Source organism: Emys orbicularis, chromosome 1 (assembly GCF_028017835.1).
Source record: "Emys orbicularis isolate rEmyOrb1 chromosome 1, rEmyOrb1.hap1, whole genome shotgun sequence".
NCBI lineage: Eukaryota > Metazoa > Chordata > Testudines > Emydidae > Emys > Emys orbicularis.
In genome coordinates this window covers 211,492,953-211,520,924 of record NC_088683.1, presented here as the reverse complement: position 1 = coordinate 211,520,924, position 27,972 = coordinate 211,492,953, and the positions used below count along the sequence as shown (strand labels likewise).

The 27,972-nt window shown below is 43.3% G+C and overlaps 1 protein-coding gene across 2 annotated transcripts; it reads right to left on the bottom strand.

Moving 5' to 3' along the window:
• On the bottom strand, positions 1-27,056 carry DIPK2B (divergent protein kinase domain 2B). 2 transcript variants are annotated; one of them, XM_065420686.1, is made up of 5 exons: positions 26,698-27,056; positions 17,154-17,418; positions 9,198-9,371; positions 2,327-2,615; positions 1-934 (listed from the first exon to the last, which is right to left on the bottom strand). In XM_065420686.1, exons 1-5 carry the CDS (start codon positions 26,922-26,924, stop codon positions 594-596), a joined length of 1,296 nt encoding a protein of 431 aa, XP_065276758.1. In that variant the 5' UTR covers positions 26,925-27,056; the 3' UTR covers positions 1-593. The 2 variants fall into 2 exon arrangements, with proteins under 2 accessions (XP_065276758.1, XP_065276766.1); XM_065420694.1 differs by lacking the exon at positions 26,698-27,056 and adding an exon at positions 26,479-26,545.
• Between the last annotated feature and the right edge of the window lie 916 nt (positions 27,057-27,972).

Genomic DNA, 27,972 nt, shown 5'->3' with positions numbered 1-27,972 from the left:
CAGCTCTTTAATGCTATCTATTGCTTCTTTCCATCCCATATAACATCAAATTAATTGGCAATCATAATAGTAACATAATGGTGGCAAACTGATCAGATAATTCAATTCAGAGAAGATAATTTTTATGACATTAATATAGCCCCACAAGGACCGTCTTAAATGTTTCCATCCATCTCATATAATTTGTATAGTCTTTATCAGCAGGATCTGTGTTATCTGCCAGTATACAACTCCACCTAGTTGTGACCAAGATGGCTTAGTGTTTAATTTTTCTTTATGGCTGCCATGGAAAATTCCTCTAAGACCAAAATGCATTAATAAGATTTATTCATCTCTTAACTCAGGTCATTCACGAAATGTTATAACACTTAAGTGAAGACTTCACATCATACCAAACACACCAATGTGATAAGTGTGTCTGAGTCAGATGGAAGCCCTAGGTGTGTTATGCTGCTTCTCTCCGGTATCATGCTAGGAAACCAGGGTTCTATGAATCCTCCTTTCATCTCCATCCTGAAGCCTCTTCACTTTCTGTGAGAGCTGAGCTGTGTGCACACCACTCCACTCTTTCAGGAAGAGCTTTCTCTCAGCCGTTAGTATTTGTCACTGTATTTGCAGTCAGGGTAGCGGTAGGCAAAATGGGAATCGCAAGATTGCAAAGATTTCAAGAGCTCTGTCAACTTTCCAGCGGCATCACTGACTTCCTGGTCTGCTCTGAAGCTGTCTGCACAGAGCCTTAGGAACCTGTCTATTTTCTCCTGAACAGGTTGGAGGAATTTTCCCTTTAGGAGCTTAGGCAGAAGCTCTTGACACACCATGACGAGGCTCTGCTTCTCTCTGACTAAATTACAGGAGGGAAATGCAGACTGGCAGTCCGAAGCCAAACAGCTAAATATGTCTTTATACTCCTGTTGCCCATCAGTCATCTGGAGACCTAATAAAGGCAATAAAAACATTAGTTAGAAATGTATAAATCTTTTATAATCATACATGTTTGTAATTTTGGTAAGCAAATGTCATTTAAAATAGTGTATACCCATGTTAATAATAACCTAGCTTAATTTAGCACCTTTCGTCCCAAAGCACTTTGTAGGCTGTATGTATAGGGTCATTTTCCACACTTCTGAAATGTATAGATGTCTCTGAAAGGTTGATGTGAAAAGAACTCATTGCTACCCTGCAGTGTTTTATAGATGGGGGAGAAGAATAATGCATTCCATTAAAATAGCAGAGGAACTCGAGTACAACGTAAATACTGAGCTGAAACTTGAAGTTCCTATAGAAATTACTTAAGGCCTCAATTTTCCATTTCATCCAAAACAAGAGGTGATCTGATTGGAGCTGGACCAATAATGCAAAAGATATATAACTGAATGTTTCACTAGAAGATTTTCACAAAATCAGTATAAATTTGTGACTACACCTCTACCTCGATATAACGCTGTCCTTGGGAGCCAAAAAATCTTACCGTGTTATAGGTGAAACCGCGTTATATCGAACTTGCTTTGATCCACCGGAGTGCGCAGCCCTGCCCCCCCCCCCGGAGCACTGCTTTACCGCGTTATATCCGAATTCGTGTTATATCGGGTCGTGTTATATCGGGGTAGAGGTGTACTTGAGAATTATTCAGATGACTGCATAAGCTGAATGCATTTTTTTAAGTGTGGGGGAAAAAAGAAAAAAGTGAAATGTGTTAAGTTTATTAGACGAATGCTATTTGCTCAGCTCTAGATTTGGTGGTGTATTACTTCACAGTTTGCCTGGTGAAAGGCAGAGCTTGAATTGAAGACAAACTGGCAAAAAGGGGTTGTCCTTTGTTAATAATTCTAAAGTCAATGGGATAAAATGGCCTGGAAGGATCTAAAGGATTTGGCCAAATATTTAAAACTGAGATAGGCCTGTAAAGTTTCTGTCTGCAAATTAATTTTTTGTGACACCAATTTTTAAAGAAAGAAGTGGAAGCTGTTGAATATTAGCATTCAAATATTGCTGTGTCGTCCACTGTCGCTAGTCACAGATATTACCAGTGTGTAGCTGTGTAGTGCTACAAAAACTGTTCCAATGCTCTTTAATGTAGTGTTAGTCACAGCACCATTTACAGTACCACTGAAAGGTCTGTAACATTCTGAATACAGAGCTAAGCACTGCAGGAGCTGGTTCTGTTTTTATTGGCAGTAAGTTTCTCCTCTTGAACTTTTAATTATCCAATTTACTGAGCAATTTTTGATGTTTTAAATAAAACTAGTATAGCAGGTGAAAGATGGTTTTTTTCTGCCTTGCTAAATCCTCCTATGACAGATGCTTATTTAGAGATCATACTGAGTACCTTCCTGCTTGTCAATGATTCCCAGTGTGCTGGCATCCCGGATGAACAGAAGCCCATTGTTAAAAATGCCAAATGTGCCAGCATCAACATGGACGAAATAAAAGAAATAGTTCATGTCATTGTTCCTCATGGAATTGACAATAGAGAGGAGCTGGAGAGCCAGATCTGCCGCCACCTCAGGAGGAGAGCTGTAGAACTCCTTTAAAGGCCTGGTGCTGGCAGTGACAATCAGCCGGCCACAGGACCCCAAATACTTTGGAAATGGCCATCCCTCCGCTTCTGGGAAAATCTGTGGGAAGAGAAGGAAAATAATGGATCTAGTCGCTGTAAATACTGAGGTGTGTATGTGGTGATGCACACATACAGAGTCTCCAGGAATATGCAGTAAAGTGTGTGTGTAGTGGGGTGGTCACCCTGCTCTGGTTAGGAATGGGTTAAAAGCAGCCAAGGGAGGCTGGTTGGGGAGTCAACCATAGGTGTGGTTGCACCAAATTAGGACACAGCTGGCCCTGATAAAAGGGCAGGCTGAGAGAGTGGGAGAAGAGACTCTTGCTCCAGCTGGGGAGCAGGGAGGACCAGGCTGCCTGGGAGAGCAAGCAGGGTACCTGAGGCAGAGCAGAGCTGAGGAGCTCTGGCCTGGTGAGTCCCCAGGCTGAGGCCTTGCTAAAGGCCAGGGGAGGTACTAGGGCTGCAGCAGGGCTGGCCTTACCATGAGGCGAACTGAGGCGGCCACCTCAGATGCCAGACTGGGGGTGGGGGGCGCCACTAGGACCCAGAGTGTAGAAAATTGTGTCTGCTGCTGGTGCATATGTATTCTCTCTGCTCTAGATGCACAGGGATGGTGGAGTGCTGGGCTGGAGGAAGGAGGGCACAAGAGACATAAGAGGCAGACAGGAGAAAAGGTGAGAGGGAATAACAGAAAGCAGCAGGAGCTGCAGGGAGAGAGAGGAGGAGGAGCTTCTTCTGTACCTGAAGAAAAGTGTAGATCAGAGAAGAGTGTGGTGGAGGCGCAAGAAACAGCTGCTGCTGAGTTTAGTTCCTTAAGTCTAGATGATCCAGGACTGTGGACCTACTTGAGCAGTAGCCTGATGGACTTCCTTGTACTGCGTGGGCCACAGCAAGTGAAAAACTTCATGTCCCCCAAAGACAATGAAAATAGAAGTTTCCATCCAACACATTACTGGCATGAAATCCCCAGTGGTGATAAAGTGGAGAGGCCATGGCTTATGTACTCAAAAACCCAGAATGTTGCATACTGTTTTTGTTGCAAACTCTTCCTAATGTTCCAGCCACATTGGATTCTACAGGAACAAAGGACAGGAAGAATCTTGCTAGAAATCTGGCATGCCAAGAGAAGGCAGCAAATCACCAGAGAGCATTCCATAGGTGGAAAGAGCTTGAGATGAGACTAAGGTTAAAGGCCACCATAGATTGCATCAGAGTCTCTTTACTGGCAAAATGTTCTGAAAAGGCTCATTGCCATTGTGAGAATGCTTGCTACCCAAAACCTAGCACTGCATGGCACTTCAGATCAGCTGTATGTGCCAAACAATGGAAACTTCCTTCAAAGTTGAGCTGATGGCTGAGTTTGATGCTGTACTCCAGGAACATCTAAGAAGAGTCACCTCCCAAGAAATGTACACACACCACTAGCTTGGAAAAACAATTCAAAATGAGATCATACAGTTACTGGCAACAAAAGTCAAACAGAAGATTGTGGCAGATCTGAAGTCAGCAAGTTATTCTGGACTGCACACCTGACATCAGCCATACGGAACAAATGACTTTAATGGTGTGTTTTGTAACAACAACAGAACCTAGTGAAAATGTCCCTGAAATGGTGACTGTCAGAGAGCATTCTCTAGAATTTATTGACATTGATGATACTACAGGAGCTGGTATGACAAATGTGCTTCTTAAAAAGCTGGAAGATACGGGAATTGCGATAGCTGACATGAGAGGTCAGGGCTACAATAATGCTGCCAACATGAGAGGAAAGAACAGAGAAGTGCAGACACGGATCTGAGAGTTAAACCCTTGAGCTTTTTTTGTCCCATGCAGTTCTCATTCATTGAACTTGGTGGTCAGTGATGCAGCATCAGCTTCTAGTGAGGCTGCTGATTTTTTTAGTGTAATTCAAAGTATCTATGTATTTTTCTCTGCATCAACCCATCGATGGCAAATTTTGAAGCAACATCTGGGAACATCCTCTCTGACACTGAAACCAGTGAGTGCCACACGATGGGAAAGTCGAGTGGAGGTGATAAAGCCTATCAAACACCAAATTGGGAAGATAGATGATGCCATAGTTGCCATTATGGAGGATAATGCTATGACAGGAACTGTTCATGGGAGAACAGTGGCAGAGGGAAATGGAATCACCAGAAACATACATAACTTCAAATTTCTGTGTGGCTTAGTGTTGTGGCATGACATACTGATTGAAATAAATGTTGTAAGCAAGAGACTCCAAGGCGTTCACCTTGATATATCTGGAGCAATGGAACAACTGAACAAAGCAAAGTCATACCTACAGTCTTACCGGTCAGATGAGGGATTTCAAAACATTCTGAAGAGTGCACAGAAGTTGGCAGAGGAACTTCACACTGAAGCTATTTTCCCACCCATTCAAGAATACAAGAGTCACCAAAGAAGAAGACATTTTGATTACGAGGCACAGGATAATCCCATAAGAGACCCCAAACAACAATTCAAAGTTCAATTCTTTAACCAGGTGCTAGATTTTGCAATGCAGTCAGCTGAAGAACGTTTCATGCAGCTCAAGGAACACAGCAGTATGTTTGGGATGTTGTATGATATTCCAAAACTCCTCACTATACCTGAAGAAGACCTACACCAGCAATGCAGAGCACTAGAGACAGTGTTGACACATGATGACATGCGCAATATTGATGCAAGTGATTTAGGTGATGAACTGAAAGCCCTTTCAAGATACATTTCAGCAGGATCAACTCCAAAGGCTGTTCTGGAATATATGTGCACAAATAAGATTTCCACCCTCTTTCCAAATGCTTTTGTTGCTCTGCGCATACTTCTAACACTTCCTGTAACAGTTGCTAGTGGAGAACGCAGCTTCTCCAAGCTGAAGTTAATAAAAACACATCTACGCTCCACAATGACACAGGAGAGGCTGGTTGGCCTTGCAACCATCTCAATAGAGCATGAGCTGGCCCAGACTGTGGACCTTCAGGAAGCAGTTCAAAGCTTTGCAACCAAGAAGGCACAGAAAGCACCACTTTGATTCAATTCAAATTATTCAAACAGATAAAAATGCCAGTGTTTACTATGCAGACAAGAAAAGTTACATTTGCTGTTCAGGCGTTTGAAAGTTAAGTGTTACTTAAAATTTTTGAACAAGGCATTTAAAGTTGTTAGTTCTCTTTTATTGGGGTAGGTAGCAGAGCAGTATCATGAGAGGTGTAGAACAGGAAGAAGGCAGAATTGAGACCTTTCAAAGTTTTGACCCAAGTGAGGGGGCATGGAGGCGTCATTTGAGCTCCCCGCCTCAGGTGCCAAAATGTTGTGGGCCGGCCCTGGGCTGCAGGGAGGCAGCTGGGGCTAGAAAGGCAGCAGGTCCAACCCCCCTTGCCGATGATGAGTGGCCACTTCAGACTGCAGTTTGCCCCTGAGGGAAGGGGCTAGATGAGGACTGGCAGTGGGTCACTGAGGCAAGGTGGGCTTAGGGGATTGGGGAGGGGAGACCCAGAGTGTGGGGGCATTGCTGTGGGGCAGCATTCCAAAGTAAGGGGCACCAGGGTCCGGGAGGGATGCGGGCCCTGAAGTGCTATAAGTGGTGGAGATCAGGAGGAAGCAGGCACGGGTAGGAAGACACCGGCTAGCAGGAGGCGTTCCGAGGCTGGAACTGAGCTAATTCCCAGAGGACCAGCAAGAAGCGTCGTGGTGGTGAGTGCCCGCCGTGCTACTGTGTGTGTGTGTGTGTGTGTGTGTGTGTGTGTGTGAGAGAGTGAGTTTGTATGGTTTCAGGTGGGTGGTATGGCATGGAGAGGCCAGCGAATGGAAAGTGAACGTGTTTTTGGGTGGTGCACTGTCTTTTGCTACATTAGCAGCCTCTGCTGTGAGGGCTCTGATTGCATTAGAGGATTATTGGATTCTTTAAGAAATTGTGTTCTAAACTCATGATTTTTATCAGGAATCTTGCAATTTTGGGGTTTTCTTAAAGCCTCTAACTGGTGGAATTGTGTTATTACCTGAAAGTTGACTGACTTGTATTTTTTTAGAAAAGAAGTTTCTAGCCCTGATGGCAGCAATGAAATATCTCAAGACAACTAAAAATAACCCCACATTTATTATTTTTAAATATCTCATAAATGTGAAGCCAGTGTAATGATTTTTTGTGGGGGGGTCTGATTCCATATTTTTGAACATTTGAGATAGACAATACTGTGGTCTCATCATAGTGTTGCCAAGTTTTGTTATAACTGGTGTTTCTTCTTAAAAGGCCAGCTCCTGGAGTCATGGGAATAGTTGAGGGCCTTGGCTGTCACTTTTTAAAAATAGTTCCTAGCGCTCATGGTTTAATAGAAAAGCATGAAAATATGACTCCAGTGCACTTTAAAGACTAAACACTGAGAAGCAAATAACAAGAACCCAAAATGTATTATTTTTTAAATCATGACTTTTGGGGCCTGCCTAATGATTTTTGAACATGTGGCATTTGGACAGCAATACCAGATATATGTCTGATGCTACAATATATAGTCAGCACGCGTGCGCATGTACACACACACAATGCTCCTGAGATAAATAGCAATTGCTGCACTATTTGATAAACAGCGGAAGCCTACAATATATTTATCATGCGCCTTCGGCCATATTACTTCACCTCTGCCTGCTAATCCATCTTCCACCCCCAAGACAACTTCCACCATTCCAAAGCCCTGAGCTGTTTCAAACAACTGCTTTTGTTCTTTTAAATCAATCTGCTGCAAAATCAATCTGCTGCTGTTTTCTGTTTTTCATCCCCCAGTGTGGAGTTACTCTCCTAAAATTGCCTGGAACTGAGGCCCAGGGATGGGCATGGACCAGCTACAATTTTTGTGTGTCATGAATGTAAAGTCTGAGATCTCATGACCCAGAAGTTTTATACCATTAGGAAAGGGAAACTCAGAACTCTCTGGAAAGGCCAAAATAATGATATACTTTAAAGTCATGACATTTTTAGGCATAGAAAAGCTATTTTTAGGTTATTTTTGGATGGCTCCTGCTGAGCCCCAGGCAGTTGAAGCCATGGTAATTCGGGGGGGGTGGGGGGGAGAAATAGTTAACATTTTCCAAAAATTTTCTAAACCATTTATAAAATACTTTCCTGTAGCATCCCCAGAATACATGGCTATGTGATATAGCATAAAGATTCTGTCTGCATTCATGAGGATGGACTCGCCTCTCGTAAGCAATGCAGTTATCATACCACATCACATCAAGAGGGAATCTCTCTCTTTCTTAACCTCACAAACCCAAAGATTTTGGTTAGATTATTACTTTTCAAAAGTAACTTTCTTGTAGGCTCCCTAATGCATTCTGAAACAGGCACTGCAGAGACCGAACTTCTACTTTTGATTAAGCAGAGGTCCTGGTATGCCAGTTCTGTGTTCCTGAACATTATTAAAGGCTGCCGTTCCCTTTTCTGGAAAGACATTTAGGAAATGAAATCTATCCAGAAAGATTTAATTTTTCTTTTGTAAAGTGGTTTTTTTAGCTACTAAATTTTGAAGTGGACTAATGAGCATTGTCGAGATAAAAGCTTACCCTAAATGCTCCCTGGCGTACACCATCATAGTGACCTAGCAGGTTGAGGTAAGCAGATCTCCATGATGACATAAGCGAAGTTTGCTGAGAATGTCAAAGAGATGATCTGAACATACACCACTGGCAGAGTGAAGAATAAGACAAGTGTCTTTGAGAGTGACCAGGAGCCAGATTTCAGAAGAATTTGGCACCCACTCAACAGCTCCCAGGTAGTGGAAGAATTTCAAAACTGCCCAATATCTGGCCCTTCCCACTGAGAGCAATAGGAGCAGATGGGTACTGAGCATATTTGAAAGTCTGGTCCTGGAGTTCATCCTCAAACCTGCAGTCTGCCCAGATTCTAGAGGTCACTTCTGGGCATGAGTGAGAGTGTGGGACAATGCTGGGAAGGGGTATGGATCTGAGACAGCTGACAAGGATGGGGAGTCAAAAAATAGCCTGTCCCGGGAAGGGTGCTGTAGGAAAAGGGACAATATAGGGGTTGATATGAGTTGGCCATGAGGAGTAGGAAAGAAGTGGACAGTGCTGTGGAGGGGGATCGGAGGTTCCCTCTGAAATGGCTCTTAGGAAGAGGAAAGAGGATGATGCTAATCCAAATGTAGCACTGAATTTTGGTTCAGTCCTAGTGTGTCTGATGCATGTAAAAAATGAATATTAATGCAGCATTAAGGCTGAGGAATCACATAGCAGGAATCAACCCCTTGCACTAATCCATTAGTCTGGGTCTCTCTGTTTAGATGATAAATTATTTGGAATTTAATGCAATATATTAACAATACAAACGGCACATGACCCACTGGAATTATGTTGTTTCCTTGAATTCCAATCCACAGAGGTTCTATTGTTAGAGGTGTTGAGCCCCTGCAGCTTTCTCTGCCTTCAAAGGGAGTTTCAAGTGCTCCGCACCTATACACATCAGGCCCAGGTTCTTCAGAGTTGACTTAATTTTTTAGCCTCAATGAGGCACAAGGTCCATAAAGCTTAGCATGATAGTGAAAGAACCTGCTGGGTGTCCTGAGCAAGTGGAGAACGTCATACTTGAGATTGGTTTCAGGATATTTCACCATAGGGAGAGGCACCATACCTGTAACAGGATGGGATGTGCATTCACTGACAGTGTGTAGAGGAGGCGTAGTTTGTCCCGGTCTGTGAGGTGATCCATGTAGATACTGCCAGCATCTGGCACCTCAGCATAGCGCCGCACTATTCTGTCTAAGAGCCGCTGTGAGGGACAGCGCAGCATTGGACTAGGTAGCCCCTGGGAGGAAAGAACAAAGGTACTTGGGATGACTATGCTTGGCAGCTGTAAGAGTTCACAATATTTCAGCCTAGTAGGATCTGCTCTACATGCTATTTGAGAACTCTGCCAGCAGGTTTGTACCAGATCCCCCTTACAGCTACCTTTATAAAGGATTCCTCTCAATTACTGTTAGCAACGTGGAGCAGTTTAGGGATATTCTACAGTAGACTCTTCTTTAAACACTGAACTATCTTGGCTACAATCCCATGTTTCAGACTTTCCCTACGCTATGTATTCATGAAGGTATCTCAAAACGGCACACAGTTTCTGAACCATCCAATCCAACCTGGAGGTCTCGCTCCTGTCTGCCTCTGTGTCAGTATATTGAACTAATTTTGCTTCTAGGGTCTGTGTCCCTCTGTGCAAATCTCTGTAGTAAGTGTTGTTCATTCACTGGTGTTCTCCATCTTTCTGGAGCCCTCTCCCTTCAGTGAGTCACTTCCTTCTTTCAAAGAGCATCTTCCAAGCACATCCTTGTTCACCTTAGCCTATGGCTGATCTTTTTCTATGATATTATTCACTAGGGATGCTAGATAAAATTTAAAAACTCATATATACATATTGTATGTAGGTGCCTGTATAGGATGTATTCTCTTTCTGATAAGGTTTACATATAGGTTTAATATCTTGCTTATACTTGCAGATACCAGCAACAAATGATTCTCAGGTTTATGGATTCATCACATGGTAAGCTGCATTTTCTATATTTGAATATCTGAGTTATAAAAGTACATAAAAAATCTGCAGCTGGTATAAATGGCAATGTTTATTTACACTGATGTACTTTGACATAGCTTAATTTTTAAAACACATGCACTTTACTTTGTCAGTTATGGAGAAATGACACGGAGAATTAACTCTGACAGTATCTAAATGTTACTAGTCCTCTTATATTTCTCTCTTCCAGAACAGCATTAGCAAGAAGATATTTATTCTTTGTCTAACACAAAATTAAGCAGAAAAATGGCAATTCTGTCTTACAGTTGTCTCAGAAATGTTATTGCTGACTTCGAGTCACTTTTCCTTTGGAAGAGAAGTGGGGGGGGGGGGGGGGAAGAGCCAAGCAGAATTGTGTTAAATGGTTGATAAGTGGTGACGAAGTTCTCTTGTCGCTGAGAGTGTGTGCAAATATTTGCAGCCAAAGTTAGAAATCCCTGCTGCCTACAGGAGTTTGTAATGCAAACGCTGAGACCCATAACTACATGCTGTCGGAGCAGAAATGGGGATACTTTAATGCAATAAAAAAATGTAATTTCCAACTTCATAGCTCATCCTATTATATGAACTTGGCAAGGTGATCAAGACTGTTCACTTCCCATGGAATTATTTTTGGGATTTCCTAATTAAAACTGTGACTGGCGCTTTTTCCAGTACAAAGATCAGAATCCTATAGCTGTCTCATTCACACTGCTCAGCAGGGAGCAGATAAGTGAATCTGAAATACAAGTCAGTGTGAACATGCAGGAGTATCCAATGTATGTTTGTCATTAATTTGGGAGCCAGAACACACCCACTTGAGTTAAATGGTCTTCAGACTGTGCTCATTCATACTTTCTGACTTGAGGCCAGTACTATTTATGGCATGGAAACAGAATGAACAAGAGTGAGGCTGGAAGCTGAATAGGTGAAATCCTTGTTTCCCACATTGATATCAACAATTAATACAATTTCTTAATATTTTAATTACTTACCAAAGACCTCAGTCCAGCAAAGCACTATTCAGGTAAATAGGCTTCATTAGCTTCAATAGGTGTACTAACATGCTTAAAGTTTAGCACATCTTAAGTGCTTCACTGAAGTGGGGTCAGCATTTTTAGGGGGAAAGAACAGTGCCATCTCTGCTGCTGAAAAGAAAGTCAATTAAAAAATTTAAATCTAAAGTTGTAAAATTGTCAGACAGAATCCACTGACTGGACACACACCTGAAGATCTTGCAATTCAAAGCACTAGAAATAATTGGTTTATCTACAGAATGTCTTAAGTCCCTTGCAATGTCTTCTCACCCTAGAAACTAAGGCTATGTCTACACTACGGCCCATGTCGGCATAACTTATGGTGCTCGAGGTGTGAAAAACCACCTCCCTGAGCGACATAAGTTATGCTGACATAAGCACTCCTGTCTGTGCACAGCGGTATGCAGGCAGGAGAGCTTCTCCCACCGACACAGCTTCTGCTGCACATGGAGGTGGTTTTATTATGCCAATGGGAGAGCTCTCTCCTATTGGCATAGAGCGTCTACACGAGATGCACCGCAGTGGCGCAGCTGTATCACTGTACATATAGACATAGCCTTAGACATGCCAACTCATTTGACAGCATGTTTGGCGCTGAGTCACAGTGCTTCGCATTTAGTTTGGTTTAAAAAAATCCCACGTTTGTGTCTAATAAGGGACTGACCCAGCTATATCAACTTTCACTCAAATGGAATTTTTTCCTAGTCCATGACATGCAGCGAATACAAGAATACAAATTGGGGTGTGTGTGTGTGTGTGTGTGTGCTTATTTGTGCAAACAGACTCAGAGCTCTTCCTGACACAGAAGAGACCTCTGCAGCACAACCATCCTGTCTTTATACTATCACAATCACAAAGTACTACCAAACAATCAAGGAAGGGATAAACTCAATCCCGAATCACTGCCATCTGCGGTTCACACTAAGGAGTGACTGCTATGTATATTATGTGAATTAATACAATTAGAAATGAATCCAGGCTGCAAAAAATTTGAATCTGGATTTCAAACCACCCATAGGTTTTGCATGTTTGAATCTGAGACTTTGGTTCAGCCCATGACGGAGATAGAGGACTATTGCAAAAATCAGGATCTTGTTCCAGCTTCAGATTCCAGCATTATTCTCCACTTAAAGTTCAGGTCTGTTCAGACCTGGAGGTTTGGTTCAGGCACATCTCTAGTAACAAGGCAATAAGTCAAAAAGAGATTGGTCTGGGAGATGGCTATGGATCAAAAATACTTTCCTACAAAGGACTAGGCATTAGATGAATGAACCACTTGCTGACATTTAATGAGCAAAGTGAGGCTTTAAAGGTTGCTCCTCAGGGGCCAGATACCTAAAGGTGGTGGTTATGTGGTGGGAGCTGGACTATCATGCTGATGAACAGCTTCACATTATAACTTATATGTGCAAAATGGGCAAGTTGAAAAACTTGAGGGTTTTTTCTTGTACCTTGATATTGTTCACATCTTTGTGCCTCAAGCCTTTTCTTTGCTGTTCTTCGTTGTTAGAATTAGAAATTTGCCCTGCAGGAGATCTCTGCTGAAACTAGCCTACTTTTTTATTGTTCACCTCACACCGAAAAAAACAAGCAGCACGTGATGTGAACTCTGATGCTGAAAGTGATGAACTCTGGAGCTTGAAACACAGACAAAACAGCATGTCGCTATTACTACTGTACAGGCTAATACGTGCAATCCAGTGCTGCACACAAACACAGAGTTAAATCAAGATTGTCTCTGGGGCAAGCATGATTTCAGTACTGAAGCATTTGTAGCTTGCAATAAAGATTTTCACTGTGGCAGATGAAATAATTATTGTGGCAGGCAGCCCAATTGATAGTTGGGTCAGGCAGGGCAGTCAGTGAAAAGTGAAAAACATTATTTCATGGTCTGTCATTTTGATTCAAGTGTGTTAAGGTTTGTCATAATTTTCTGTTCTATAAAAGAAAATTACTTAAGCCCAGTAGTTTCTGTCAGATCTCTTATACATCCAAAGCTACAGGGAGGCTGGTGCAGCCACCAGCTTAGTGACCATAGTTTGATGGGGAATACTGCTACCTTGACTACATCAATAGAACCCCGAGCGTTACGAAAAATGCCAATCACTGAATAGTTCTTGTGTTAAGTGTTTGCAGTTGTTTATCGTCTCACGAAACAAAGCATTCACCCCGACATTGATTTGCACTGCAAATACCATACCACTGAAATCACAGCTCAGAGGGGACACACCTCTGGAGCACTTGCTGTTTAAATCTCAGGAGGGGTATCTGAGAGATCTCCAACCTCCTGCAGCTGAACAGGTCAGAGAAATGCACAGAAAACCCGTCATTCATTTTACAGTGGGACTAAACCAGAAAACCTGGCTCTGAATTTCAAACACCTCACATTTCAGGGATGTTTGGTTCCAGGTTTTTGGTTCAGCCCATTATAAAGAGTGGCCATTTGCAAAATTTGGATCCACATTTGGATTTTAGGGGAGGTATTTGCAATCTGGGATATTGGTTTAGGTCCACCTTTACTGAGAATTAAAAGTGAGGGGGAAAACAACTGCACTTCTAAATGAGACCAAGTTTATATTCCATTCAAACTAAGTGATATCAGTTTATGCTAGTCTGCTTCATTTTCAGATTCAAAGACCCATGCAGCTGTGCAAGCTGCAATCCTAGATCAGTGTGTAAGGTGTGTTTTGTTGATTGCAGAGCACCGTGTCCTGCTTTGACTGACAGGACCAGAAAGGTTTGAAAACTTGCTGAAATTTGCCCAGTGAGTTTGTTCTTGAGTTTGAATGATGCCCTGGCTTTGGCACCAGCAATTTGGCTCTCGGGCATGAGGGAGCCTACGTAAGTTCAGCATTCTCAAATGTGCACAGAGGAAATTCTAGACTGTAGGAGAAAGTAGGCTGCAATGCCAGGGGGCACGCAAACAGAATTCACCGTGTGTTGGGATTTTGTTTCGTGTGACGTGTGTTTGTGACACTGTCCAGCCCAACTGAAACTGGGTTTCAGAGAAACGGAGGAAGTGTGGGAGGAGTGAGGGGGCTTTATGTAGTGGCAAGAGCCTTTGATAAGACGGGGACCCCTGGGAGAGGAGTAGGAGTTGAATAATTAAACATCTCTATAGCAGGTCTCAGGAAGAATGTCTCCATTTTGAAACATACAGGTTTCCTGAGTTCAGTAGATAGATATTTTAAGCACGTCAGTTTGTTTGGCCATTGATTTAAAGTAATTCTGCCCCACTCTCATGACAACGCCCAATTTTATACACAACCTCCCATGAAACTTGCTCACCAGATGGGTTTCACCAGCTTGCCCTGCTATACTATTGGGTTTCCCACCTCAGCACCAGTAAAACACTCCACACTGCCATCTTGTGGAGAGAGACTGCCTTAATGCACATGGAAAACAATTCATAGCAGGATTTCAAAAAAGACATTCATGTAATGCAGCTGATGAAAAAATGTGAATCTTAGATAAGGAGTCTTTTTTGAACATTTGCTGTAACCCCCAGTTGCCTTTCCTTCTCCTCTTTTATACGACTATTAGATGAAGTACAATATATCTTCCAAAAAGTGGTGTGTAGCCTTTTCCCAAAGAGATGGTCTGTTCCGTCCCAGGTTTATTTTGTCTTCCAGCTCAAATGTGCTCATTTTTCTAGCTGCCAGCTCTGAGAGTCACACTGGGCTCCTTCCACCTTCTTGCCAGTAATAAAGGTTCTGCTCAACCAATTAGCCCCACAGTGACACCTGGGTAACTCTTTTGCTGTCAGTGGTTTGCACAGGTGCCCCGATCGCAATTTAGTCAACAACCCTGTTACTGATGATGCCTATGGATTTGCAGCTCACTCCGTCTCAACTGTACTTGCTCTGCAGGCTAGCAGGATTAAAAAGCAGCAGAAACTCCTGATTGCTAGGAGTCAGCAGAGCTGAGTGAATGTGCCCAGGGAGCGGATTTGGTGGGTTACAGGCTGACATTTTTATGAGGTTCATTTTCAAAGCAGATCCCCACTTTAGAGAGTGACCCTTTCTAGCCCAAACACTCAGCTGAATGATCCTCCTTCCATCCCAGCCACCAACCCGCTCCTTTCCCTCCTTTTTTAGCAGTCACTACAACCCTTTGCTCCGGGGGTGGGCGGTGTCGGTCTCTTGTCTGAAAGCCATCCTCAGCAAAAGGCAGCACCCTGCCCCTTGGCTGGAGTGGGAACGGCGCCTTCCTCACACACTCTGCAGCAGGTGCTCAGAGCTCAGTGCTTCTCCAGAGCTGGTTTGTTTAAAACCCGCTCCCGCCTTTTCTGCTGTGTGGTTATCAGCTTGCACCATATGCTTTTTATCTCTCTCGTCTTCTCCTCCCTCTCCCTAGTGGCAGTAACCACCCAGCGGCTTCCCTGAAGCAGTGACTGACACACCTGTCTCGCCTCGCTTACCCTGTGACATTTAAGGATTCCAATAAAAAGGCCAGCAAACTTCCTCTTGCATGACACATGTTGCTATAGATGGCCTAGAGATTAAGAAATAGGAATCCTAGTCCGGTGCCTCTGGGCTCCTTCCAGGCCTGTGGAGTGAGTCCTGCAGTGCCCTGGGGTTAGGATGCATGTGCTGTGCCTCCGAGGGAATCTTGGGTGCCCCCTCAGTGTGGTGCTTTCTTCTCATGCACCCACAGTGCGAATTGGGATCAGCTGAGAAGGCAGGTGTTTCCTGACCGGGAGGGAGGGAGTTAGTGGTGACAGAGAATGACAGAGAATGGTGCTGTCCTCACCAAGGGCTGCTGGATGCTATAAATCCCCTCTCCAGGAGTGGGGGGAAGGCTGACCTTTCAGAGGAAAGAAACAACTGAAAAGCACAGTTTTTTAAAAAGCCTAGTCATTTATCCAGTGACAAGGGGAACAGATCAATAATCATTGTAGCAGGGTTCAGTACTGGCAACTTTCGTAAAGTCCCAGCTCCTAGAGTCAGGTGATTACACGAGAATCTCTACTTTCATTGGAGAAAACAAAGTTTCTAGCCCTCATGGTTGCACAGAAAAGCTTGAAAATGTGCCCCTTAAAGCTCAAACCTGGTGGGGGGTGTGTGTGTTAAAAAAACATTATTATTATTATTTATTATTTATTTTTAAATCTCAGGATTTTGGGGGGCTTGACTCATGATTTTTTAATGTATGAGGTTTGCCATATTGGGGTGTTCAACAAGTAGATGGCTCAGACAGGATTCCAGTTTGGATCACAGATCAAAGCTTGATCCTATTTCTCTAAGGGGTCAAATCTGATCCCGGAATTAAAGCACCCCAAACAGTGGGAAGGTTCAGATTTTGAGCCCTTGCAATTAGGGATGTTTGTATCTGGACTTTAGATTCTGCTCCATTATGGGCCAAGTCACAGCCTGGAGAATACAGACTCGTAAAATCAACACGTTTCTTAAAAGTTTGCTGCACATCTGTGTTCCCTGCTCACTTTTCATAGTCCCGGTGGTGTCCCAACCCTCCTTCACTTTAAAAACAATCCTAGTTTTAAAGTCTTAGTTGGTTCATTCTACCTCTCCTCCCTGGGGCTTAATCTTGTTCTCTCCAGCCATTCTCCACCAGCACTTCCTGGCAACCCTAAGGGGTTGACGGACCAGTAGCGATCAGCAGAGAAGGCAGAATGGAACTGAAGGAGCTTTGTAAAAAGCTGCCAGTTCTAGTCTTGATCATTACAAAAGAAAATTAAAATGGACTGGTTTGGATATTAACCTCTGCTTCATTTTTATGTGGGAATCATCCACGTGGCGCTGAAGACACTTTCCCCCTCTTCTTGTGTCCCCACTACAGTGCTCTGAGAGCCTCAAAATCCTATTTCTTGTGGAGCCCTGCAAGCTTAGAGCTTACGCAGCTCCAGTGAGTCACAGTCCTTGATTCTTTATGAAGTTTTAAAAATAAACGAAGCAATCAGAGAGACCCCCCAGACTCTGTTACAGGAGGTAACTGCAGTAGCTGCCAAATTCGTGTGTTCCTTATTAACAGGACCTTGCATGCTCACCTGCACAAGGTCTGGTGTGAGGCGCTTTGCTTTCAGCCACTTTTGGAATCTCTCCGTCTTCCTCAAGACACGCTCAATGCTGCAGCTTTTTGCCTTGGAAAGGGAAGCACAGATTCTCTTGTCAGCTTGGTCATGCTGGTATTTGGTGGTTAGCCTGGAGATCTCAACCAGCCGCCAGCTTTTGGCATCATCTGTGTAGTTCCCGGAGTAACTGGGAAGGTAGTCGGGAGGCAGTTTTAAATGAGAAGCAAGCCAGTTGTCAAACCTGCCAAAGCAAAGCAAGTTCCCAGTGGAGACTGTTAATAAACCACATGATGTTGGACAATTCAAGCATAATTTCCAGTTTTCTTATTTAAACTCCAGGGGCTAGAAAAAGGATTTGATCATTTCTAAAATGTTTTAAATTGCAGAGGGGAATGGTGAAAAGGACACTTTTAGGAGGCCCCACGCTTGTTCTAGTACTCCTCTCTCCCCACTCCCCAGACCTGTTGGCAAACCTTACGGAAATTCGTGTGTGCGCGCGTGTGTTGTGTTTTGTTGAACAACAAAAACTCAACCCAGTAGCCTTGTATTACGAGCAGCCCTACAAAAGTGTGCACATTCAATAGAGGAAAGACACTTCTGGTAACTAAGCAGATTCTCATTTCATGCTTACAGCTGGTAGTTACAAACAGTGGAGGAAAATGAGAGTTGTTATAGTGCTAGGAATTGGGTAGTAGCCCTTTAAATAGTTGAGGAGCACTCTAGTAGCCAACCTGTCCTCTAATGCAGAAGTCACCAGAGCCCTGCCAGAGTAGCAGTGTACATATGTAGCTAGGCCTGGTATGGATTTGTGTAGTTAGTAAACACTGTTATTTGGAACCCAGCTGGGTCCTTGTAGTTTCATCCTCTCATAATGCTGTGCAGAGAACATAGATGCTACAGTTATAAATGATTAAGGTTTAAAGCACCCAAGGATTATGCTGTACCTCAGTGTATGGTGCTGCTGTGGAAAACAAAAGTAAAACTCTAGAGTCTTAAGGTACCTGTGGAAGAACACGTAGGTCTGTAAGTCTGTGTCACTGTCCAATGGTGTTGGTCCCAGGGATATTAGAGAGACAAGGTGGGTGAGGTAATACTGGACCAACTTCTGTTGGTGAGAGAGACAAGCTTTTGAGCTGACACAGAGCTCTTCTTCAGGGCTGGCCCAGATCTCTATTATCCCCTCCATTAAAACTGTGCTACAGGAGATTTAATTTGCGCTGCAAAGGCAGCATGGACCTTTCTTTAATATCTCATTGGAAGGATTCAGTGTATCAGCTCCTTGTCGTATTGCTCTTTGGTGCCAAATTTTCAAAGCTATGTACCCCAGTGCCATGGGTGCATGTGTAAGTCATCTGTTGCACACGGCCAGTTAGACCCCTTACTAGTGGTGTGTGTGTATATACACAAATATCTGATTTACATGTCTAATTGTGTTATGTGCATTATTAAGCCCCACATATCTTTGATGGCAGCCTTGGATATGAACCCAAATCTGAGTTCAGGTTGTGAACCCACGATCACTTGTCCAGGAATCAGAAGTGTTGCCAGTTAAATGCTTTTTTGTGGACTTCCTGCATTATCACTGCATCACCAGTGTCTCGCTGTTGTCTCATCACTACAATTCCTACTGGGAGTAGTGGTTGTCACTGCTGGTAGCAGAATGGATATGTCCCAGTTCCATTCCAGATATTCCTACTGTTGTGATACCATATGATTGGCCATGCTGCATTGGGTGGTGATTTTGTAAAGTGAACAGATACCTGCTGAGGACTGAACTCTGTTTTTCCACCCAGAGAACAAGGGTATTAAACCGCACCAATTAGTTCCTATTTGAATGGCTAATTAACGGTCTTTGTGCCTCTGTTTTCTTTCCCCCCAAATCGCTGTGATGGTGCGTGTGAAAACGGATAGTGCAGAGGATTCCCCAGCAACCTTGATCCATGCTGTGTAGAGTGGAGGGAACAAAATCTGCAGCAGATGCCACAGTTGGGCCCTCTAGATGGAGAAAAGGACTATGCAGCAGAGCTGGTCAAAACTCAGAGTTTCCAGTCTGTGGGAAATTCTGACATTTTGACCTTTCTTTTCATCCTGAAATGGGAAGAAAAGTCAAAATTTCCCACAAAAAACATTCTGAAATCTTGGGTTGGAAATACAGAAATGTCCTTATTGAAATCACCCGATGAAGCATGCCTGACCACATGGCATCACTTTTCATTCAGGCATGGTTGAAGCACTTCATTTTTACTATTCTTCTGTGAGCTTTTTTATTTTTCTGAATGAGTATTTTCCGACAGAAAACTGTTCCATTGAAAAATTCCAACCAGCTCTATTCTGCTCCCTGCTCTGGGCAGCTGTTTTTCTGCCCTGAGCCTATGGATCACCCAAGAAAAATGGACAGCCAGAAGAAGGTGGAGCCATGCTAAGTAGCTGGCTTCCCCACCCTCAAATGAGGAAAACCTCCTGAAAAATTAATGTTGCTTGGGACAAAATTAACACACACTGTGCCCTGGGAGTCTCCTCCACAGCATTACAGGGCACAGCTGGAGTCTGGCAGCCGGTGACAGCCTGGCTACTGGTCCTGCTTGTGCTCTCCTAGCCAGGGTGGGGTGCCTCCTGGGAGCGCAAAGGGGAATCCTTTCACAAAGTTGGACAGAAGTTGGAGGACTGGGAGCCTGACCTCCCCACTTCTTTGGGGGCAGGGAAGTGGGGGGGGAAAGTTCTGGATACCCAGCTTCAGTGTAGCCATGGAGATTTTTCACTAACTTGTTCCCCTCCACACAGTATTGCACAGGAGGGGAGCATATGGGCCGTGTAATTAGATTCTGGAGATTTTTCTTCTATCAGCCCCCTCAGCCCTGCCCACACACACATTTCATATGTAATAATTTAGGGGCACAGCTGAGTATTTTGCAAGTAACACACTTGAATAATGTGGCTTGAACGCTAACTTTTTGCTAGCCTAACGTCAAACATGCGGTGCCAATAAAAATTTCCTAATTATAATCAGCCCTGAGAGCATTGGAAAGCATTTCCTAATTGCATCTCCACATAAATTAATGTTAATAATTTGAAGCTAAAATAGGATTGGCAAGAGACTCCATTGAGGGTTGAGTGAAATAGATGAAATGACGTTAACAAAATAAAGTAAGTTTGAAAGCTACAGAGGAAACCTTCTTGACTTTCAGTCAGGAAAACAGCACAGAGAAATAATGAGGGAATTAATTAGATTGTCTCTGCTCTAGGATCCTACTTCAAATGTTGGTATATTTAATCCATTTGTGGTTGGTGATTTTTAGAGCTAAGAGAATAATTTGCCGCATAAAGAATTACACCAGAATTTTAGCCTTTTTCTCCAGTAAAATTCCCCCATTTTATTGTTTCAAGCAGTGTCATCTTCCCTCCCTGCCCCCACAAAGTAAAGTTTTGCTTTTGTACAAACTTTCACAAGAACTCATTTAAGTTGAGAACATAAGATGGGAAGGGACCTTCTGGGCCACTGAGTCCAGTCCCCAGCTGCTGCTACAGGCATACAATCACAGCCATCAAGCTCCATTTTAAAACTACTTAAGTTGGAGTGTGTGAATGCTCACAAAGCAAAGCGCCACTCACCAGCAATGGTTCCATTCAAGATGTGCAATTCAGATTGGGGCACTGCTAGTGAGATTGGAGGCTTTTAACCCTTGGCTTCATACATGTTCACTTGGAGTGTATTGGTGCTGTATTCTAGAACCATAGGGTAGAAGGGAGCACAAGAGTCATCTGGTCTAACCCCCTGCCAAGATGCAGGATTTGTTGGGTCTAAACCATCCAAGACAGATGGCTATCTCTATCCAGCCTCCTTTTGAAAACTTCCAGTGAAGGAGCTTCCACAACCTCCCTAGGCATCTGTTCCATTGGCCTACTGTTCTGACAGTTAGGAAGTTTTTCCTGAGATTCAATCTAAATCTGCTATGCTGTAGTTTGAACCCACTGCCTCTTGTCCTGCCCTCTGTGGCAAGAGAGAACAACTTTTCTCCATCTTTTTTATGGCAACCTTTCAAGTATTTGAAGACCGCTATCATGTCCCTTCCTTAATCCCCTCTTTTCCAAACTGAACATACCCAGTTCCTTCAGCCTTTGCTCACATGGCTTGCATTCCATCCCTTTGATCATCTTTGTCATTCACCTCTGGATCCTTTCCAGTTTCTCTACATCCTTTCTATACATTGGTGACCAAAATTGGACACAGCACTCCAGCTGAGGCCTAACCAATGCCGAGTAGAGCGGTACTATCACCTCTCATGACTTGCATGCTATGCCTCTGTTAATGCAACCTAAAACTGCATTTGCTTTTTTTTTTTTTTTTTTTGCAACAGCATCACATTACTGACTCATGTTGAAGTTGTGATCCACCTCAACTGCCAGATCCTTCTCCAAGCCAGTTATCCCCCATTCTGTACTTGTGCATTTGGTTTTTCTTCCCTAAGTGTAGCAGCTTACATTTGTCTTTGCTGAATTTCATTTTGTTTTCTACAGCCCAGTTCTCCAGTTTATCAAGATCCCTCTGAATTTTAGCTCTATCCTTCAAACTGTTGGCAACCTCTCCCCCTGCCCCACGGCTTTGCGTCTTCTGCAAATTTGATCAGTGTGCTCTCTATTCCTACACCCAGGTCATTAATAAAGATGTTAAAGAACACCGGACCCAGAACACATCCCTGTGGGACCGCACTTGAGACCTCCCTCCAATCTGACATCATTCCATTAATAGTTACTCTTTGTTTGTGGTTGTTTAACCAATTATGTATCCACTTAATGGTAGTTCCACTGAGCCTGCATTTCTCCAGCTCGTTTATAAGAATGTCATGTGGGACTGTGTCAAAAGCCTTGCTGAAGTTCAGGTATATTATGTCCATTGCATGCCCCCTATCCAACAAACCAGTTACCCTGTCAAAGAAGGAAATCAAGCTGGTTTGTTCTTAGTAAATCCATGCTAGCTGCAAGTGATTACCCCTTCATCCTCCAGGTACTTGCACACTGAATATCTTGTACATTGCTCTAGTAGGGCATCCGAAGAAGTGGGTTGTAGCCCACGAAAGCTTATGCTCTAATAAATTTGTTAGTCTCTAAGGTGCCACAAGTACTCCTGTTCTTTTTGCGGATACAGACTAACACGGCTGCTACTCTGAAACCTGTCATTGCTCTAGTAGCTTCCTGGGTAATAAAATCTGGTTGACTGATTTATAGTTTCTGGCTTCTCCTTTCCCCCCTTTTTAAAAATGGGCACTACGTTAGCCCTTCTCCAGTCTTCTGGGACCTCTCCTGTCATCCATGAGTTTGCAAATATTATTGACAATGGGTACGAGATTTCTTCAGCTAGTTCCTTCAGTACCCTCAGGTAAATAGAATTAGGCCCCCCAGACTTGAATTCATTCAAATTGGTCAGAAGATCTCTGATGTGTTCTTTACTTATCCCAATCTGCATCCTTTCCCCTTTATTGTCTATGATAACTAGACGAGTCATCTGGTCACATGTTTTTTGTGAGAAGACTGAAGCAAAGTAGGTATTGAGGAGCTCTGCCTTCCTATCATCTTCCGTTACCATCCCTGATCTTTCTTTCTGTCTGACGTATTTGAAGAACCCCTTCTTGTCTCTAACATTCCTTTCCAACTGTAACTCATTCTTTGCCTTGGTTTTCCTGATTTTGTTCCTACACGCTCACGCTATTCCCATGTATACTTCCTTGGTGACATGCCTCTCCTTCCATTCCCTGTATCAGGCCGGCCTTGTCAAATGTCATGGCTTAAACAAACACTAGCCTTTTCCCCACAGTTGCTCAGCTGTGGTTAGTTAACACAAGATTCTAACCAGAGGCGTACTTAGAAAGATTAGCATTAGAGGTGGAGTTTGGCTGGAACTTGAGTGTTCTAAACCCTTATGCTTGTAGGGCTTGAGGTTCTAAACTTGGTCTATGTTAGGGATTTTTGTCAAATATGAAATCAAATCTCCATCTGTACCTCAAATCCTCCATCAATACGCAGCCCCATTGTGCGAGGCACTGCACAAACACAGAAGGACATAAGCCCTGCCTCAGACAGTACTCAATACATGCTAACACAGCCACAATTGGCAGTCATTTTTTTTAAATTTTGAGCACGGGTGTGCTTTGTGATTTGAATAATTCAAATATGCATGTGCATTGGACCTGGTGCCCAAAGGATCATACAGATATAGTTAAATGGCTGCCTCTTCAACTGAGCAATATACAGGTGCGTGAAGTCCAATACTGATCATTAGTTTGAGTACGAATGAATGAAAGGTTCCTTAGCAAATCTTAAGGCACAGTAACACAATTCTGGGGAATCTGACTTTGTTTTAAGTACTCCTGTATTTGGCATCATGTATAGCCAGCACACTGATGGCATAATGTACTTTTCAGTTATAAAGTTTCATCAGTGCGTGGGGCCACAATAATAAGTTGCTTGTCTATAATGCCTTTCTGCTGAGGATCTGAAAGTGCTTTTCAAACTAATTAAGCCTTTCAACATACTTGGCAGGCAGGGATTAGTACGTTCATTACAGACAGATCCATTTAGGCAAAGCTAGGTTAAGTGACTAGCACAAGACCAAGCTGTGAGTCAGTAGCAGTGCTGGGAAGAAAACTCAGGCATCCTGTTTCCCATCCTCACGCACAGATCACATTTCCTTGATGGTTAATCCAGCATGCAGGCAGGCAGTAGCTCCCCAGACTGATGGAAAAAATGACCTAAGCATGCTGTAACTGAAATACATACATTGCTTCGCTGATGGTGCTGTATAGCTTATATATATGGGGGGGAGATTTTCAAAAGCACCTAAAAGATATAGGAGCACAAGTCCCATTGACAGTCTCCCCCTGTTACTCTTAAGAATAGCATTCCTGTGTTGAGAATTAGTTACAGGACTAGACTGCAGCTAGTTGTTCAAAAAACCTTGCGTCTAGGAAGCCAAGTGGAGTGGCAGTGTTAACCACTGCAGAAAAAAAAATGTTTAAAGCTAATCAGAGTTTTACATTTAAATGTTTGTTCTTTTCAAAATGCTCCCAGCACAAACATGTCTTGTTACCACTTTGCAGCACTGAATTGAACAAACTGTAACTACCACAGAGAATTTAGTAATTTTTGCTTCACTACTTTTAGCGAGACAAACCCCCCCTTGGCAAGCCAGCAATGAACTCCTCCTTTAAAGAATAGACACCACGCTACTTATAGATTTACAGTGGGCTCATAGGAGAAGAGCTCTGACATTATGGAGCCTCCATATAGTTCTCAAAGGCAAAGTGGAGAGTGAAAATGCCAGTTACAACTCTGCTTAGGTGCCTCTATGCTAGACTGTTCAGGAGAAGAGGGTGTGAGCACATTGCCAACCCTCTACTCCTATTACTACTAATAACCCAGAGGAGTAAAGCAAATGTGTAGAACTCCTTTGACAGGCTACACAGCTGAGCAATCTTGTACTAAGGTACCAGCTGGGCTGTCACACAAATATCTAGAGCTTACGCATGCTTAACCTGCTACAGGCAGTGCTGGTCTTAAAAGGGGTGCATGGGAAACCGTTCTGGCCCCTCATACCAACATTCTCTGTCCCCTGGGGTTGTGGAGGGGCAATTACTAATACTCCCACCCCACCCCACCGGCTGCAGAGTGCCAATGCTATTACTAACACATAGGTTTAGAGTGTGGGTGCTGGTGGTGGCCTGTGAGCTACAGGCGGTCAGACTGGATGATCTGGTGGTCCCTTCCGGCCTTAAACGCCATGGCTGTATGTGTGGAAGAGGCAGAACAGTCTCCATGTGATTGTCCAGCCTTAGCACCGGATTAATTATCTGTGTACCTGCAGGTTAGAGTGCTCCTCGTACATTCTAAGACCTGCTGGTGTTATCCTAGGGGCCAGACCCTCAGCTGATGCAAATCAACGCTACTTCATTGAAATCAGTGTGGCTATGCTGATTTATGCCATAATACAATACATATGTATTATACATTCTCTCTCTGCTTTTTGGGGCAGGGACCCTACTTCATTTGTCAACTGCCTACCACAATGGGGCATGGTCCTTGTGGGGCCTGCTCTGCCCTACTTTAGTACAAATAATTGGACAGTACGGCTCCTTTCTGCTACGCTTACATCGAGTAGTACCTTATTCTGCTTGTGGTCCCATTAAATTAATGGAGATATCCTATCTCCTAGAACTGGAAGGGACCTTGAAGGTCATCGAGTCCAGTCCAGTCCCCTGCCTTCACTAGCAGGACCAAGTAGATTTTGCCCCAGATCCCTATGTGGCCCCTCAAGGATTGAACTCACAACCCTGGGTTTAGCAGGCCAATGCTCAAGCCACTGAGTTATCCCTCCCCCATTGACTTGCTGTGTTAGGGGCTAGTCAATGCAGGAATGCCAGACTGATTAGGATTGTAAGCTCTTCAGGGCAGGGACCATCTGTTTGTTGTGTTCGAACAGCACCTTTCGCAGTGGGGCCTTTCACCATTACCACAGGGCAAATAATCATCATCGATGATCCTGTAGCATTGCTAAACCTGTCTGAGAAAAATCCTTATGGTTTTACTATAGCGCATTTTCTATAATAGCTTAAAGATAAAAACAGTAATTTGTCTAGCATTACTACACTTATATTACTGTATTAAAACTACAATTTTACTACAATAATTCCTCCACACCTGGGGCTCTTAAATCTATAAAAGAGAGAGTGCTTATAAATCATAATAAAAACAATAAACCTTTCCCCTGTAAATCTCCTTTTTTTCTCCTCCTCTACCACAGTAACATTTTTTCCTAGTGTCATATGGTGTGTTATGCTTTTGAGCCTGAAAATTGTAAGATCAATCTGATAACTGCTTGGGTGCATGTTTAATTCATCTAAACATATGTGCAATATCTGCAGTTGTCCTCAAGTTCTTAATGAAAACTCCAGCTGCAATTGGCCCTGATGTGCAGAAGTACCTGTTGTCTTTGTGCTTGCAGATTTATATCTTGGTTGAACTTAACTAACAGGTGCATGAAAATCTATATATTTCATGTGATACATATGGTGCTAACATTTCAAAAATGTAGCTCTTAATGTTTATGCCATGTTTACAGTGACTCAAGGCAGTCTATCAATAGCTTACATTTGTAAAGACAAATTCTCTTTGGTCAGCTGCTTAGCAGAAAATAATTCCATAGACAGCTAAGTAAACTGGCATACTATTTCTCCCCCACCCCCACTATCCTCTTGAATTGGTTCAATGCCAACTTAGCAGCAGAAAGTTAAAGTTTAGAAATTTTACTTACTTTACTTCAAAAATCATATCCAGGGCTCAAATCTGGAGGTGATTGTGTCGTCTTAAATATACTAATATACATTATTTATAATAACTTGACACTGTAATGGAAACCTGGGGATAAGTTACATTTTGAGGAGTTTTTCACTAAAGTACTTGGAAATGTTAACAGTCAGTTTTCATGTTACTATGCAGAATGTTTTCAAAATTATTGTGCTGAGTTTCTGACCTTATTTCTTCTTTAAAGAATTTCTTGCAAATCGATGTTCCGATGCAGGCATTACATTTATCGAGTCCCAGGAAAGTCCGGCCAAAACTGTAGCTGTGTTTGACATGGGGCACAGAAGAAGGAAAAACTGTTGCTTCTAAGAAAGGAGTCCAGCTCAGGCTCAAAAACTGAAGCAGTATCAATAACCCTAGAACATTAGAGCAAAGGTAATATATCCAGCGCCCCATCTATGCTACCTGCAAGCTCTGCCTTTTTTGATGCTATCCTACCCTTCACTCTTTGTGCTTTAGATGATCTCAGTTTGCAATTGTGAGTCCCTAAACACCGAGAGAGGGTCTTGGTCCATGAGAGCCAGAAACTGTCCCATCCTGCCAGCTGGTTGGTGGTTCTATAAGTTTGTGTTCTGGGCGGGAAAGAATATGGGGTGGGGGGTGAGGAAATGCATGGAGGATGCAGATAACTTGGGTTGCCATAGTTACCTTTCCTCTGCTTGGTGCAGCTGTTTCAGGCCCTGACGCCCCACCCATCACCGCATTAGAAAATAACAACAAGAAGTTCTCATCTGTACATTATGCAGACAAATGAAGGATATCCGTAGCACAGTCATAGGGTATACAAAGGACACTTACATCGGAACTGCCTCGGCTGGAACAACAGTGCACCAGAGGCATGAATTTTAACATGAGCAAAAAGTTTAAACATTGTTTTGTTAGTTGAGTGTGTGCACATGGGAAAGGCACACGTCAAAGGCCATTGCCGAGCTCTCGATTGTGTCATTTCTTACAAATCCGCTCTGCTCACCTCTCCCCTTCTAACAGTGGAACTTGAATGGTGGTTGAACAGAAGAATTGCTCTTTTATTGTTTCTCAGTAATTGAAAATCTGCAACCTGGTAATCTTTTAAACGACACAAACTGTCCTAGAAGTGAATATTTTGTGGTAAGTAGGATAGGTGCTTTTGAAAATGTTACCCTTTTAAAAAAAAAAAAATGACCCAGATCGTCAAAGGGATCTAGGCCCCTAACTCCCATTTGAAAAAGGGCATAAGTGCCTAAATCCCATAGGGTATGTCTACACTTCAATTAAACATGGGTGGATGGCCCGTGTCAGCTGATTCAGGTTTGTGGGGCTCAGGCTGTGGGGCTATAAAATTGCAGTGTAGACATTTGGGATTGGTCTGGAGCCCAAGCACTGGGACCCTGCAAGGGGGAGGTTCCCAGAGCCCAGGCTCCAGCCCAAGACCAAACATCTACATTGCAATTTTATGGCCCCTCAG